The sequence below is a fragment of the Panulirus ornatus genome, chromosome 11 (genome assembly GCF_036320965.1).
Source record: "Panulirus ornatus isolate Po-2019 chromosome 11, ASM3632096v1, whole genome shotgun sequence".
Taxonomy (NCBI): domain Eukaryota; kingdom Metazoa; phylum Arthropoda; class Malacostraca; order Decapoda; family Palinuridae; genus Panulirus; species Panulirus ornatus.
Window position 1 is genome coordinate 45773012 of NC_092234.1, and position 16069 is coordinate 45789080.

Consider the following 16069-nt stretch of genomic DNA (forward strand, 5'->3'; position numbering starts at 1 on the left):
TGCGCGAACTTAACACTCTGGTCACTGCACGAAGTTAACACTCTGGTCACTGCGCGAACTTAACACTCTGGTCACTGCACTAAGTTAAGACTCTGGTCACTGCACGAAGTTAAGACTCTGGTCACTGCACGAAGTTAACACTCTGGTCACTGCGCGAACTTAACACTCTGGTCACTGCACTAAGTTAAGACTCTGGTCACTGCACTAAGTTAAGACTCTGGTCACTGCGCGAAGTTAACACTCTGGTCACTGCACGAAGTTAACACTCTGGTCACTGCACGAAGTTAACACTCTGGTCACTGCGCGAAGTTAACACTCTGGTCACTGCGCGAACTTAACACTCTGGTCACTGCACGAAGTTAAGACTCTGGTCACTGCACGAAGTTAACACTCTGGTCACTGCACGAAGTTAACACTCTGGTCACTGCACGAAGTTAACACTCTGGTCACTGCGCGAAGTTAACACTCTGGTCACTGCGCGAACTTAACACTCTGGTCACTGCACGAAGTTAAGACTCTGGTCACTGCACGAAGTTAACACTCTGGTCACTGCACGAAGTTAACACTCTGGTCACTGCACGAAGTTAACACTCTGGTCACTGCGCGAAGTTAACACTCTGGTCACTGCGCGAACTTAACACTCTGGTCACTGCACGAAGTTAAGACTCTGGTCACTGCACGAAGTTAACACTCTGGTCACTGCACGAAGTTAACACTCTGGTCACTGCACGAAGTTAACACTCTGGTCACTGCACGAAGTTAAGACTCTGGTCACTGCACGAAGTTAACACTCTGGTCACTGCACGAAGTTAACACTCTGGTCACTGCACGAAGTTAACACTCTGGTCACTGCACGAAGTTAAGACTCTGGTCACTGCACGAAGTTAACACTCTGGTCACTGCACGAAGTTAACACTCTGGTCACTGCGCGAAGTTAACACACTGGTCACTGCGCGAACTTAACACTCTGGTCACTGCACTAAGTTAAGACTCTGGTCACTGCACGAAGTTAAGACTCTGGTCACTGCGCGAAGTTAAGACTCTGGTCACTGCGCGAAGTTAAGACTCTGGTCACTGCACGAAGTTAACACTCTGGTCACTGCGCGAACTTAACACTCTGGTCACTGCACGAAGTTAAATATTAACCTCCTTCACCCACAGGGCACATCCTACAGTACACACGGTGTCACCCAGCGGCGTGCCCCTGGTGGTACGGCAGAAGGCGCGGGCAACTTCCACCTTCGACAACATCACCAGCAGCAGCGACCACTACAGCCACCCGGGTCCTCCTCCTGCAGGAGGTGGCGGCCGGGGAGAGAACTTCTCTGTCTTGCCTCCCATCAAAGACACCAGCAGGAGGAGAGATGAGGACTTCTCTCTCTCAGAACTGGATGATATTTCTCTTAAGTGAGACAGTGACTCCATTTTTTGTGTCTTTCTCATTTGCATACATCAGTTTTACGGTCAATGTTTACTGTTATGTGACCAGTGTATGATGAAGATTTATCCACTGGAATTAATGTTCTTTTAAGTATAAGTTAGGCCTGTTAGATATCATGAATAACTATTCAACTATGAGTATAGAAACATGGATCAAATTATTTAATAATCATATAGGATCTATAAGGAAATATTCTTATCTATATTTTTTTTTTCCTGACATTTCCACTCTTTACTAAATTATTTGTTGTTCTTTCTGTGTTATTCTGTCAGTGTTCAGCAAACCCTTGCCGAATATCCTATAAAATATGGCCCTTGTTTAACAATACAAATAATTCACTACACAGTTTATATATAAAAAAAAAATAAATATTCACGTTGCTGAATCTAGTGACATTTCTTTATATTTTGTACTGGTTTGTCAGCTATCTTAATTACCATCTCAATACCCTTAGAACTGATTTGAAATGGATATTTTCTAATGGCTGTTTGTAGAGTAGATGTGAAAAAAAAAGACAATAGCAGTTTAATTATAAGTTAGGGAGCAAGGACTGATAGATGATTAGGAAATAATACCATGACTGATTACCAGACAGACAGAGAGACAGACTAATTACCAGACAGACAGACAGACAGACAGACTAATTACCAGACAGACAGACAGACAGACAGACAGACTGATTACCAGACAGACAGACAGACAGACACACGACTGTGTACGAAAATTACCCCATACAAAAATCAAACTTTCTCCCATATCTTATCATCATAAACTCATCTCTTCCTCTGAATGTTATAATATTGAAGAATGACCATCAAGTGATCTAATGTTGACCAGATATTCATATTATCCCTCCGGTAAATAGGAGAATATTGAGTTTTTGCCATGTTTACAGAAACGAAATACTACGAGTGGTCAAAGGTCTACCTGAACGTGGTATACAGGCGTTACTTATAAACTTACGAGCACAAGATCGCGACAGAGACGGCATCTTGTCCACAGACATTGTGAAAGGAACCATCAGGAAGTTCCAGGTGAGTAATAACCCCCACTACATTAAGTAGAAAGGATATTTACCTAAGAAGAAATCATCATGTACGCTGCGAAAGCATAGCCTAGCTACCTTCAAAAAAACCTATTAAGTCTTTAGGTTTAAAACTTTAATTCTTTTCACTCTAGTAGCCCTGTTTGCAGGAGATTCTCAGGTATTTTACAAACTCATATTCTTGAGATTGTTATTAATATCAAGTACAATATGATTTAACAAAAACTTATATAAATAACATTTCTTATTTGAGCTTCGCATCTGTTTTCTTAACGCTGCCCCACTGCCAGGCATATGAAGTAACTAGGGGTAATACTAAATATATGTAGTGAGATGTGTGGTATTTTTTTTAGAAGTGTTTTATATCACAGAAAAGCATGATTAATAAGCTTTTTCATCACTAATATATTGTATATTGTAAGAGTTTCGTAGACTCACTGATTATTACATAAAGAGAAGGTGCAGATGTCGTACAGGACTGGTTGACATGTTCACCATGAACACAAGTTTGGCTTTACCGTTGCTAACAATTATGAAAGTCTCTGTGAGTCTGTAGCATCAGTGACAGTATATGTAGTACCTCAAGAAGGAAGAGATGGCATATACACACACACACACACACACACACACACATACACACACACACACACACACACACACACACAATGGTCTAGTGGGTGTACGTGTGTGTGTGTGTGTGTGTGTGTGTGTGTGTATGTGTGTGTGTGTGTGTGTGTGTGTGTGTGTGCGTGTGCGAAGAGAGAAACAGAACAGTATTGTTCATCAAGCAAGATTTGGTGAACACAATGCATTATTATCTCTCTCTCTCTCTCTCTCTCTCTCTCTCTCTCTCTCTCTCTCTCTCTCTCTCTCTCTCTCTCTCTCTCTCTCTCTCTAAGTTATTGTTACTCTTGATATATTTCTTAAATGATGAAGACATATTATTTCTTTCTTTTTTCCCCCCAGGTGCATCTGAGTGAGGAAGGACAGAAGAATCTTTGTAAGAAATTTGGACAAGCTGGCGACCTCGTGTCTATGGTACGTTACGAAGAGATGGTGAGCTACCTGACGAAGTCCAGGATGGAGGCTCTGAGGGCTCCACCACCCATGCCCAATCAGAGGTCAGTCCACACTCCCCACCACCTACCTACCCAATCAGAGGTCAGTCCACACTCCCCACCACCTACCTACCCAATCAGAGGTCAGTCACACACCCCCACTACCTACCTACCCAATCAGAGGTCAGTCCACACCTCCACCACCCACCCAATCAGAGGTCAGTCCACACCTCCACCACCCACCCAATCAGAGGTCAGTCCACACCTCCACCACCCACCCAATCAGAGGTCAGTCCACACCTCCACCACCCACCCAATCAGAGGTCAGTCCACACCTCCACCACCCACCCAATCAGAGGTCAGTCCACACCTCCACCACCCACCCAATCAGAGGTCAGTCCACACCCCCACCACCCACCCAATCAGAGGTCAGTCCACACCCCCACCTCACCCAGCTACCCAATCAGAGGTCAGTCCATACCCCCACCACCCAACCTCCCAACCATCTTAGCCATACTGATGCGAAAGAAAACGGAGAAGTAGAGATAACAGATTTATGTTCACTGAAAACGGAGATGAAGAGATAACACTATTATGTTCACTGTTCTTCAGTAATCTCACTGCTGCTCTGCTCTCTGCAGACCCGAAGATGCGCCAGGGGACGTGGCGCAACCACAACAACAACAACAACAACAACATCCTCGTAAAGTCACTCTGAGAAACAGGTAACTGGTTACGCAAGACCCATACAGTGTGTTGACTCTCTCTCTCTCTCTCTCTCTCTCTCTCTCTCTCTCTCTCTCTCTCTCTCTCTCTCTCTCTCTCTCACATTTGCAACCGCGATCAATCCGCCCTCCCCTTTCAAGGCCCAGAAGTCGTTGAAAAAGGTGTTATGCTCTGCAGGAGCATAACACCTTTTCTGTGAGGGCAAAAATGGGTATGTATGATGGTATAGCAGTCTCGATGGTGTTATGTGGATGTGAGACATAGGACTGATATTTGAAAAAAAAAAAAAATAGGGATGGAAGAGCGTGAATATGTTGGAAATGAAATGTTTGAGAATAAGATATAGTGTGAGGAGTGATCCTGTAGGAAATGATGACATCAACAAACCACAACTCTATCTTGCACAGTGACAATACCTATTAATAAAGCCTTTGACACTGTACCCAAAACTTCCTCATACAAACAATGCATGGCACCAACCCTCACAGTAATGACAAAAATTGGATAAGCAACTTCGTACCTTTGCCGAAGTCACTCACAAAGGCTTGACCTTTTAAAAGCCCTCAGCTCTGCAGGTGAAGCACTCCAAAGGAGAAGTTCTTTTTCCAATCTAATCTGACACGATCTCCCATCACCTCTCACACACACATCCACAGCCCTTTTCATACACAGATTACAGTCACACTCACATCACAACACACTACCACTCCCCTAAGGGAGCAACAAGTATGTGGCACTAAATCAAACACTTAGAAACACTGCCATACTCCAAAGGACCTGATTGGAAACGCTGATTCCACACTACATAACAAGACCTGGTAGGCCTAAGATACAACTTTGACAGTAAACACTGAACACTCACTGCTCCCCGGTTGACCTGCGCGCGCGCGCACACACACACACACACACACACGACTTCACCACACTTCTGGACCTGGCAGTGGACTTGGCTGACTTCCGAAGTGCTACGGGAACTCCCATACAGTAGAGAAAGGTGGGGGGTTGTAAGGTAGGCTCCTTCCTCACCTAGATGGGTCGTGCAAAATCATTCATGTTCACCTTAATTTCTGTATTTTTTTATATACCACCAGTTCCAGAACTTCCTTCCAACTTTCCTATAAATAAACCCATTTATCTGTATCCATTTGATTATCTTCCACCTCATCCTATAAATAAAAGCATTTATCTGTATCCATTTGATTATCTTCCACCTCATCCTATAAATAAACCCATTTATCTGTATCCATTTGATTATCTTCCACCTCATTTCATGACTTTCCAATTCAATCCTTATATTTCCCAACCTCATGTAAACCACTTGTACACAATAGTTTACGGGATAACAAACTATGTGTAACTCAGAGGATAAACTCACCTCTCTCTCTCTCTCTCTCTCTCTCTCTCTCTCTCTCTCTCTCTCTCTCTCTCTCTCTCTCTCTCTCTCACCTGTTCAGTACTTCTGTGTACTTTTTAAAGTGTCCCTCACTTATCCCGACCTTGAAATTTTCACACCGTAGGTCCGTAGACCTACCCACACACACACACACCCCTCTCCCCGTTTTCTGTCCACCCCCAGACACCCCCCTCTCCCCGTTTTCTGTCCACCCCCAGACACACCCCTCTCCCCGTTTTCTGTCCACCCCCAGAGTGTTGTTCAGCGACCGTGACGAGGGCAAGTTGTTCGTCGACCTCGAACGACAGTTGGCAGACAAGCCAGTCAACATGGCTGACCTCAGAAGGACGATGTATGACCTTGATCGCGATCGCAACGACTTCCTCAGCGGCCAACAGGTAGCGGATGCCTCACAGTGGTGCCACATCTGACTCATCGCCTCCTCACGACGTTGCCACATCTGATTCATCCCCCCCTCACAACGTTGCCACATCTGATTCATCACCTCACAAGGTTGCCACATCTGATTCATCACCTCACAAGGTTGCCACATCTGATTCATCACCTCACACCCTTGTCACATCTAATTCATCACTTCACAACGTTGCCACATCTGATTCATCTCCTCACAACGTTGCCACATCTGATTCATCACCTCACAGCCTTGTCACATCTAATTCATCACTTCACAACGTTGCCACATCTGATTCATCTCCTCACGACGTTGCCACATCTAATTCATCCCCCTCACGACGTTGTCACATCTGATTCATCACCTCACGACGCTGCCACATCTGTCTCATTCATCGCCGCACGACGTGCCACATCTAATTCATCCCCTCACGACGTTGCCACATCTAATTCATTACCTCACAGCCTTATCACATCTAATTCACCGCTTCACAACGTTGCCACATCTGATTCATCGCCTCACGACGTTGCCACATCTAATTCATCACCTCACAGCCTTGTCACATCTAATTCACCGCTTCACAACGTTGCCACATCTGATTCATCCCCTCACGGCGTTGCCACATCTGATTCATCCCCTCACAACGTTGCCACATCTGATTCATCCCCTCACAACGTTGCCACATCTGATTCATCACTTTAGCTATAGTTACACGATGTTGATGATTAGTATCAAAAGCTGAATTTAATGTCATGTATGATTAAAAGGAACAGAGAATGGAACTTTCAAAGAGTACAGACATAGGAAATCAATTTTCGTTGGAAATGTATGAAATGAAAGATAAGACATCAGAACTGATAACAAGGAAATGAAAGATAAGACATCAGTACTGATAACACGGAAATGAAAGATAAGACATCAGAACTGATAACAAGGAAATGAAAGATAAGACATCAGTACTGATAACAAGGAAATGAAAGATAAGACATCAGAACTGATAACAAGGAAATGAAAGATAAGACATCAGTACTGATAACAAGGAAATGAAAGATAAGACATCAGAACTGATAACAAGGAAATGAAAGATAAGACATCAGAACTGATAACAAGGAAATGAAAGATAAGACATCAGAACTGATAACAAGGAAATGAAAGATAAGATATCAGAACTGATAACAAGGAAATAAAAGATAAGACATCAGAACTGATAACAAGGAAATGAAAGATAAGATATCAGAACTGATAACAAGGAAATGAAAGATAAGATATCAGAACTGATAACAAGGAAATGAAAGATAAGACATCAGAACTGATAACAAGGAAATGAAAGATAAGACATCAGAACTGATAACAAGGAAATGAAAGATAAGATATCAGAACTGATAACAAGGAAATGAAAGATAAGATATCAGAACTGATAACAAGGAAATGAAAGATAAGATATCAGAACTGATAACAAGGAAATGAAAGATAAGATATCAGAACTGATAACAAGGAAATGAAAGATAAGATATCAGAACTGATAACAAGGAAATGAAAGATAAGATATCAGAACTGATAACAAGGAAATGAAAGATAAGATATCAGAACTGATAACAAGGAAATGAAAGATAAGATATCAGTACTGATAACAAGGAAATGAAAGATAAGACATCAGAACTGATAACAAGGAAATGAAAGATAAGATATCAGTACTGATAACAAGGAAATGAAAGATAAGACATCAGTACTGATAACAAGGAAATGAAAGATAAGACATCAGTACTGATAACAAGGAAATGAAAGATAAGACATCAGAACTGATAACAAGGAAATAAAAGATAAGATATCAGAACTGATAACAAAGTTAACTCTTCTTGAACTCTTGTCATTGGGTGATGAAAAGGAGGACTATAAACTTTGAGGTATGGAAAGGTCATTCATCAGTGGCAGTACACACACACACACACACACACACACACACACACACACACACACTGGTGTAGCCACTGCACACACACACACACACACACACACACACACACACACACACACACACACACACACACACTGCTATTGGGTATTGGTCTGCGCATATACCTTCGCTGGGAAGAAACCAAGCATTCATTTGTTATATATATTTTCTGGGTAGATTAAGATATCTCTCGTGTCTTCATGGAGAGAAAGTATGAGGAAATGAGAGGCAGATATTATCTTACGAGTGGAGGAGGACTTGGTGGGGTCCGAAGATGGTCTGTGGAATTGGCAAATGCAGAGAAAATTGATGTTTGAAAAGGAGGTAGCAAGAGTTGATATAAGGGAGGACACATAGAGGCATAGGCACAAGGACAAAGAAAGGGGGAAATAAGAATAAATGGGATGACCCAACACATGAGTCTCTGGCAGTAGTTTAGAACGGACCATCCACCTGTTCTAGCGGAACGGACCATCCACCTGTTCTAGTGGAACGGACCACCTGTTCTAGTGGAACGGACCACCTGTTCTAGTGGAACGGACCTCCTCTCTAGTGTAACGGACCTGCTGTTCTAGTGTAACGGACCACCTGTTCTAGTGGAACGGACCACCTGTTCTAGTGTAACGAACCACCTTTCTAGCGGAACGGACCTCCTCTCTAGTGTAACGGACCACCTGCTCTAGTGGAACGGACCACCTGTTCAAGTGTAACAGACCTGTTCTAGCGGAACGGACCACCTGTTCTAGTGGAACGGACCTCCTGTATTGGCGTAACGGACCACCTGTTCTGGCGTAACGGACCACCTGTTCTGGCATAACGTACCACACGCATTAGTGATTAAAAATATTGCTGGTGTTGTAGGAGTAATAACTCCTGATATATAATTGAAATTGTTGTTTTAAGTTGATAGATATCATCAAAAACTCGTCATAGATAAATTATGTGATGATGACGCTGTCTATCGCCACACACACACACGCCAGTAATGGCTGCTGGGGCAAAAAAAATTTTTGAATGAAGTTCAGTCACAAATTTTGCTATTTTTTGGTATCACATGACTGTCTTTGAGGGCAATCGCTATACCTAGTAATAGTATATGAACCCAGGAACATCATGAGTAACACTCTATAGTGTAACGTATATTACCATGTTTATATTTTGAGTAAACATTTCAGGTAGAAGTTGCTTTCTCCAAATGTGGCATCTACCTAACGCCAGACGTACGAGCAAGGCTCCTCCTGGCAACAGATCGTACCGGAGCTGGTATTTATAAGATCGAAACTCTCATGAACTACTTAACAAGAGTCATCCCTGAGACACACAATACAGTCTCACTTGGTAAGTAAATATGTATATGTATGAATTAACAACTGTGCTTCATGTTATGTACTGCTTCCTAGTGAGGGAAACAAGACAGTAAATAAATAGCCTCAGTACGGATGGTGAACGATAGCTTACGTCTTCATATTTACATCCTAGCCAATATATTTACCCCCCCTAGCCTATCTATTTACCTCCTAGCCTATCTATTTACCCCTAGCCTATCTATTTACCCCCCTAGCCTATCTATTTACCTCCTAGCCTATCTATTTACCCCCCTAGCCTATGTATTTACTCCCTAGCCTATGTATCTAGCCATAGCCTATGTATCTACCCCTAGCCTATATATTTATCCTCTTGCCTATCTATTTACTCCCTAGCCCATCATTTTACTCCCCAGTCTATCTATTTACCCCCTAGCCTATCTATTTACCCTCTGGACTATCTCTCCCTTCACGGATATGAAATCACTCATTAATCTCTAATGTCTTAAAAAAAAACGTAATCTTGAAAACGTTTTGATCGGAACGCGTCTTACGCAACGCTGAAATGTTACTCGTATCTTACGCGACGCTGTAATTACGCAACGCTGTATTGTTATTCGTAGTAACGTCTGGTTGAGTTAGTGAACAATGGAAACTTTGTGTAATTGTAAATCTACGTTGTATGCACCCAAGAGGCGTGGCTCAGTGAAAGACCACATGTAAAGTGTAAGATCAGAGAGAGGATGTTAGATGTGTGTGTGTGTGTGTGTGTAGAAAAAAGATGTTTTATAGCACAGACAGCCGTGTTATATGTAGTAGAAATGGCACAGTTGGGTTACGATGAGAGAACAGAGGTGTGCGTGTGGGTGTGTGTGTGTGTGTGTGTGTCACCTTACGTTACGATGGGAGAGAGAGAGAGAGAGAGAGAGAGAGAGAGAGAGAGAGAGAGAGAGAGAGAGAGAGAGAGAGAGAGAGAGTAGAACTCGCCCTCACCTTCCCTTCCTCGCTCCCAGGTCACAACCACCAGCCACGCCTGGCCAGGACGGGTCTGTTGCCAATGTTCCAAAACCAGTCGATGCTCAATGCGCCGTGGGACATGACACCACCACAACAACAACAACAACAGGTACGTAAACACTGTCTACCAGGGAGATGCAGGTACGTAAACACTGTCTACCAGGGAGATGCAGGTACGTAAACACTGTCTACCAGGGAGATGCAGGTACGTGAACACTGTCTACCAGGGAGATGCAGGTACGTGAACACTGTCTACCAGGGAGATGCAGGTACGTGAACACTGTCTACCAGGGAGATGCAGGTACGTAAACACTGTCTACCAGGGAGATGCAGGTACGTGAACACTGTCTACCAGGGAGATGCAGGTACGTGAACACTGTCTACCAGGGAGATGCAGGTACGTAAACACTGTCTACCTCTACCTCTACCAGGGAGATGCAGGTACGTAAACACTGTCTACCAGGGAGATGCAGGTACGTAAACACTGTCTACCAGGGAGATGCAGGTACGTGAACACTGTCTACCAGGGAGATGCAGGTACGTAAACACTGTCTACCAGGGAGATGCAGGTACGTAAACACTGTCTACCAGGGAGATGCAGGTACGTAAACACTGTCTACCAGGGAGATGCAGGTACGTAAACACTGTCTACCTCTACCTTTACCAGGGAGATGCAGGTACGTAAACACTGTCTACCTCTACCTCTACCAGGGAGATGCAGGTACGTAAACACTGTCTACCTCTACCTCTACCAGGGAGATGCAGGTACGTAAACACTGTCTACCTCTACCTCTACCAGGGAGATGCAGGTACGTAAACACTGTCTACCTCTACCTTACAGGAAACGACACAGTCACAGACATAGGAAATAAGGAAGTGACATTATGCAGGAATTGAGATGAGGACAATGTGTGGTGTGAGGTGGGGTCTGACTGAGCAGGAAATGACTGGGTAAGAGAGAGATGTGTGTGTGTGGGAGAGATGAGTAGGGTGTGTTGAAATGGATTGGACTTATGGAGAGAATGAGTGAGAGATTATACACAGCAGAAGCAGCGGGAACAAGGAAAATGGGGAGCTAAGGAGGAAAGTAAGGATGAAAGGTGTTTGGAGTGATCGACACCTGAACATGCAGGAGGGTGAGAGGCGTGTTAGGGATAGAGGGGATTGGAGCGGTGTGGTATACAGGGGTCAATGTGCTGTCAATAGACTGAACTAGGGCAGGTGAGGTGGTAGGGGTTAACTATGGAAAGGTCTGTGGGGTCTTGATGTGGAAAGGGAGCTGTGGTTTCGGTGCATTACACATGACGGATAGAGAATGAATGTGAGCGAATGCGGCCATTTCTTCGTCTGTCCCTGGCGCTACCTCGCTAACTCGTGAAATGGCGAATAAGAATGAAAAAAAAAAAAGACAGACATATGGTTCAGTTGATACACAGATAAATCATAGCTTCCACCAATGTCTAAACTCAGTGAAATATTTAATCTTCAAAAAAAAATCATCTATAATAACCCACTCTTACCCACGCAGCACAACATTAGAGCGAACCATTCCACAACCATTTCCCACATAACCCTACCACAACACATGGTTAGTGGTCTCGACCAGCCACAATCCCCCTTCTGCACGGTACAAATGGTAATTAACAGCAACAAACCATTCAACTCCATCCCCTTGACACATTCACGAGCCTCCATTGGCTCAATGGATAGCATCACTGACCATAAGTCAGCACGGGCTAGCCTAGGGTCGAACCTGCATGCATGGGTTCGAATCCTAGGCATAGCATGGCCCCCACACTCAACCCCTATGGCTTGACTCAAGACATTTTCTTAACCAGTGTGTCAAACCATGTTTACCTTCAGCGTCTGGAAACACGGACGGACTTCCTTCCTGACGAAGGGTTTAGTGAGGACGCAGGGAGCGCGGGAGACCACAGTGCACGCGAGCAGTCGCACACTGGACACCAGCGGAGGTACGCGGCTACTGCGCCTCCTCCTGCGCCTCCTGCAGCAGGGGACGACGTGGAGACACAGCCGGACTTCGATGTCCAGAAGTGGAGCAGCGATTACCAGTACCTCGCGCAGGCCGTCTACAACGCCGACCAGGACCAGTCTGGTGGGTGTGTGTGAGGACCAGTCTGGTGGGTGTGTGTGAGGACCAGTCTGGTGGGTGGTGGGTGTGGTGTTGGTCATCATACACTCTCGCATCACGATCATCTTGACTTGAAATCTATAGAGTCTCAACCTCTCCACATTTCAGACGTTTTTTGAAGAGAGGAAATGTACCCCCCGGGGGGTTTTCCCTTCTCAAACCTTCCTCCTTCAGTCTTTTCCATCACGACCTTCCCATGACCTTCAAACCCCAATCACAACACGGAGGGAGGTCCTTTCGACCACACAACCACCTCACAACAAACCTGAAGTCAGAGTTACACCAATAGACCTGTGTGGCATCACATTTCACAACCTGGAACAGTAAACTCTACTCATAGATTCCCCCCTCCCAACCCCAACCTTAACAAACATACCACCGACACAATCCCAGACACACTGAAACACACTTGACAGGCACTGAGCAACCGATCTTCCAATTCAGTCCTAAACTCCACACAACCCAGACAAACAAGAGCTACACTCACTCGCTTACGCACTGGTTATATCACCCATCATCTCCAACACTACAAACACCGATTCAACGTAGCCAAAAAAGGGTCGCGCCCCTTTCCTTTCCACTATGCACCTACCATGAAGACACCATGCACTTAGTACTTCGATGCCCTACACACAGAAGCACACACGACGTCACTGCATTTCATGACCTGTGGACTTGACCGGTGAACGTGATGCAGGAGACTCATCGTGAAACACCGTAAATTCCCAAGTGCACTTTCGTGTAATGATCACATCATCATCATCATCATCAGGCGAGATACGAGAAAGAAATCCCTGTACATTAAAGCTGAATATACAAAATGCTCAATCAATACACACAGGATGTTAAAACCTGCCCAAAAAATAACTTTTATTCATTTTTTTTCTTCTTCTTCTTACGTCTTCTGCAGGATACATGCCAGCGGATGAGATACAGCACGTGACCTCCACATACAACTTGGTCTACAACCTTCAGATCTCGGAGCCCACCTTAACGTCTGCCCTCAATATGGCCACTGACCCAAACTTTGAAGAGGTAAACCTGGAGTATTTCATCGCCATTCTTCAGGACCTCCACTTCCGTGAACATAAAGTCCACTGAAGTCACCCACTCCACACCACAGTCTTTCTTCCACTGACCCACGAGTGTTTTAAGTAGATGACAAGTGTGGGGAAATGTCCACTAAACCTCAGGTACATTCGTGAACCCTTTTAGGGACTGAGGTACTTTATCTGGACGTGAATATCGTCTGGTCTACTGACGCGTGAGGTGAGGATGGTTTTATCAATTGATGGACGAACAAATATCGGGTTTGGCTCAGCAGAATCTTGGTGTCAGTTACAAATAGCAGTAACTATGAACATAGTGCCTATTAGGTCCCACTGTTAGTGTTTTGTATGTGTGAAAAAATACTGTAATGAAAATACTTTTGTAATATATATATATATATATATATATATATATATATATATATATATATATATATATATATATATATATATATATATATATATATATATATATATATATATATCTTCCAAATAAAACACTTCTGCACGGTAGGTACAGTCCAAACACTCACATGTGCCTTCAACTTCTGGTGACACAATAAAATCCTTAATGTCTGAAAACTTGCCAGCGTAGTACCCTTCCTAAAATCTAAGTACCTGCCTCCTCCTCCTCCTCCTTCTCCTACTGTGTCCAAACTCCTCAGAAAACTGATCCATAACAGGATCAAGCAAGACGTCTCCCTCTCACCAACAAAACAAGGCTTTTAGGCCCCAAATCACATCACTGCTACACTTCACAGCGTCCACAGCCATCACAACTGGTTGGCTTCAACCCACCACATCCCCACCCCGTGTCACAATGTACTGTTGACAATAGATATCAGCAAAGAATCCGATAGTGTTCCCTTGACACAACCCTCTACAAAGATGGCAAAAAAACAGAAGTGGTGGACAAAACTTCATAGCAGGCCGAAAAGCCATGTCAAAGGCTCCAATTCCAAAACCCTCTTCAATCTACAGTGGAGATCACCAAGGAGCAGTTCTTTCTCCAACCTTCTTCAATCTCCACCTGCACGATCATCCCAGCCCCCAAACACGCTACACCGTGAAAGTCTCCACTACCACAACCATATGCACACGACCTCACAGCCACACCACAACACCCCCTGAACACCACTCGAGCCACAGTAAACACGTACCGCCACCACAACTGGCATACCTGCTCACTCCAAATAAGAGCGTCTGCATCCTCGCGGAACTCCACCCTCACTCACCTCAACTCCAGGCAAGACCAGTCTACACTCCCTCGCTCAGTAACCCTGTCCGGTCGACCACCTCCATCCACTAGACCGTGAGCCACACTATGTATCACAAGCGACCATACACATGGCACTGACTCCCCACGTTACGAACATCAGCTCACACGCCACATAGAAATCAAGTCCCCATAGAACACCTTACAGCTTTATTTCATCGTATTTATCAACTCAAAGTCCATATATATATATATATATATATATATATACATATATATATATATATATATATACATATATATATACATATATACACACATATATATATATATATTTCAAGCGCCCTCAGAACATTTACAGATTTATGCAAGAAAAAGAAATACCATGGTATTGTCTTGAAATGATTCATCCACTCCACCCTAATCTACGCCTCACCTACCGGGTGTTCTTGTCAAAAGCCAATATAACAAAGTGACAACCCCCACACAAAAGAGAGCACTCAGAATAATCACCAGCTACCCAGCAGAACAATCACACTCAGTTACAAAACAATGCAAAAAAATACTTCCAATACAGTCCCATCTCACTATGCTCGGCACTCACTTCTTTGCAACAGCACTTAGACCCACCCCTTCTCATCCAGACCACACCGCAACGCCAATCTTCATACCTCCATAATCGATGCTCATAGATCCCCTCCACCTCACTCAACCAACATGATACTAACAAAACACACACACACACACACACACACACACCACAATACCCAGACAAGCTGGGAACAACCTACACCCCGTTTCCCATGTGAACCAGGTGGCATCTGGAACAGTTGACCAGAGTCTTTGAGGAACAGAAGTCTTCCCTTGGCTCCTTCTACAGTTCCTGATTTAAAAAAACAACAATAACAAAGAGTGAAAATACAGGAGGGCGGGATTTCCAGTATCCTGCTCATCTTAGTGGCCTTCAACGAACAGGCTGAAGATACGTGGACAATATTCTTTTTCCTCTATACCCAGGGATAGAGAAGACATAGGTTGTAAAATGGATATTTCCCCCGCGGTAAACCAGCATACGAAACACCCCTACACAAATGGTTTGTGATACAAAGGAGTTTCAGCCCCACAAAAGCGAAGGTCAATGGGCGATATATTTCTCTGTACACGGGTGTACTGTACTCCACCTGGAATCTTGTGCTTGTGTGTGTGTGTGTGTGTAGATTGATTCTACTGTAAAGATTAGCTTTCAATCACGTATGTTTGCGACATGTACCACCCCTGTATATGTTTTCTTCTTTTTTTTTT

At 44.0% G+C, this 16069-nt stretch overlaps 1 protein-coding gene across 3 annotated transcripts in view; it reads left to right on the forward strand.

Moving 5' to 3' along the window:
• Positions 1-14013, forward strand: part of LOC139751460 (uncharacterized) — a 43153-nt gene extending 29140 nt beyond the window's left edge. For 2 of the 3 annotated variants that reach the window (XM_071666888.1, XM_071666890.1), the window contains 9 exons: positions 1162-1407; positions 2337-2475; positions 3453-3607; positions 4186-4269; positions 5917-6061; positions 9205-9367; positions 10347-10459; positions 12214-12466; positions 13413-14013. In XM_071666888.1, the coding sequence (XP_071522989.1) occupies positions 1162-1407; positions 2337-2475; positions 3453-3607; positions 4186-4269; positions 5917-6061; positions 9205-9367; positions 10347-10459; positions 12214-12466; positions 13413-13603 (1489 nt within the window). In that variant the 3' untranslated portion in view covers positions 13604-14013. Of the gene's footprint in view, positions 1-1161; positions 1408-2336; positions 2476-3452; positions 3608-4185; positions 4270-5916; positions 6062-9204; positions 9368-10346; positions 10460-12210; positions 12467-13412 lie in introns of all 3 variants that reach the window. The other variant, XM_071666889.1, reaches the window with a different exon arrangement.
• Positions 14014-16069: the final 2056 nt, after the last annotated feature.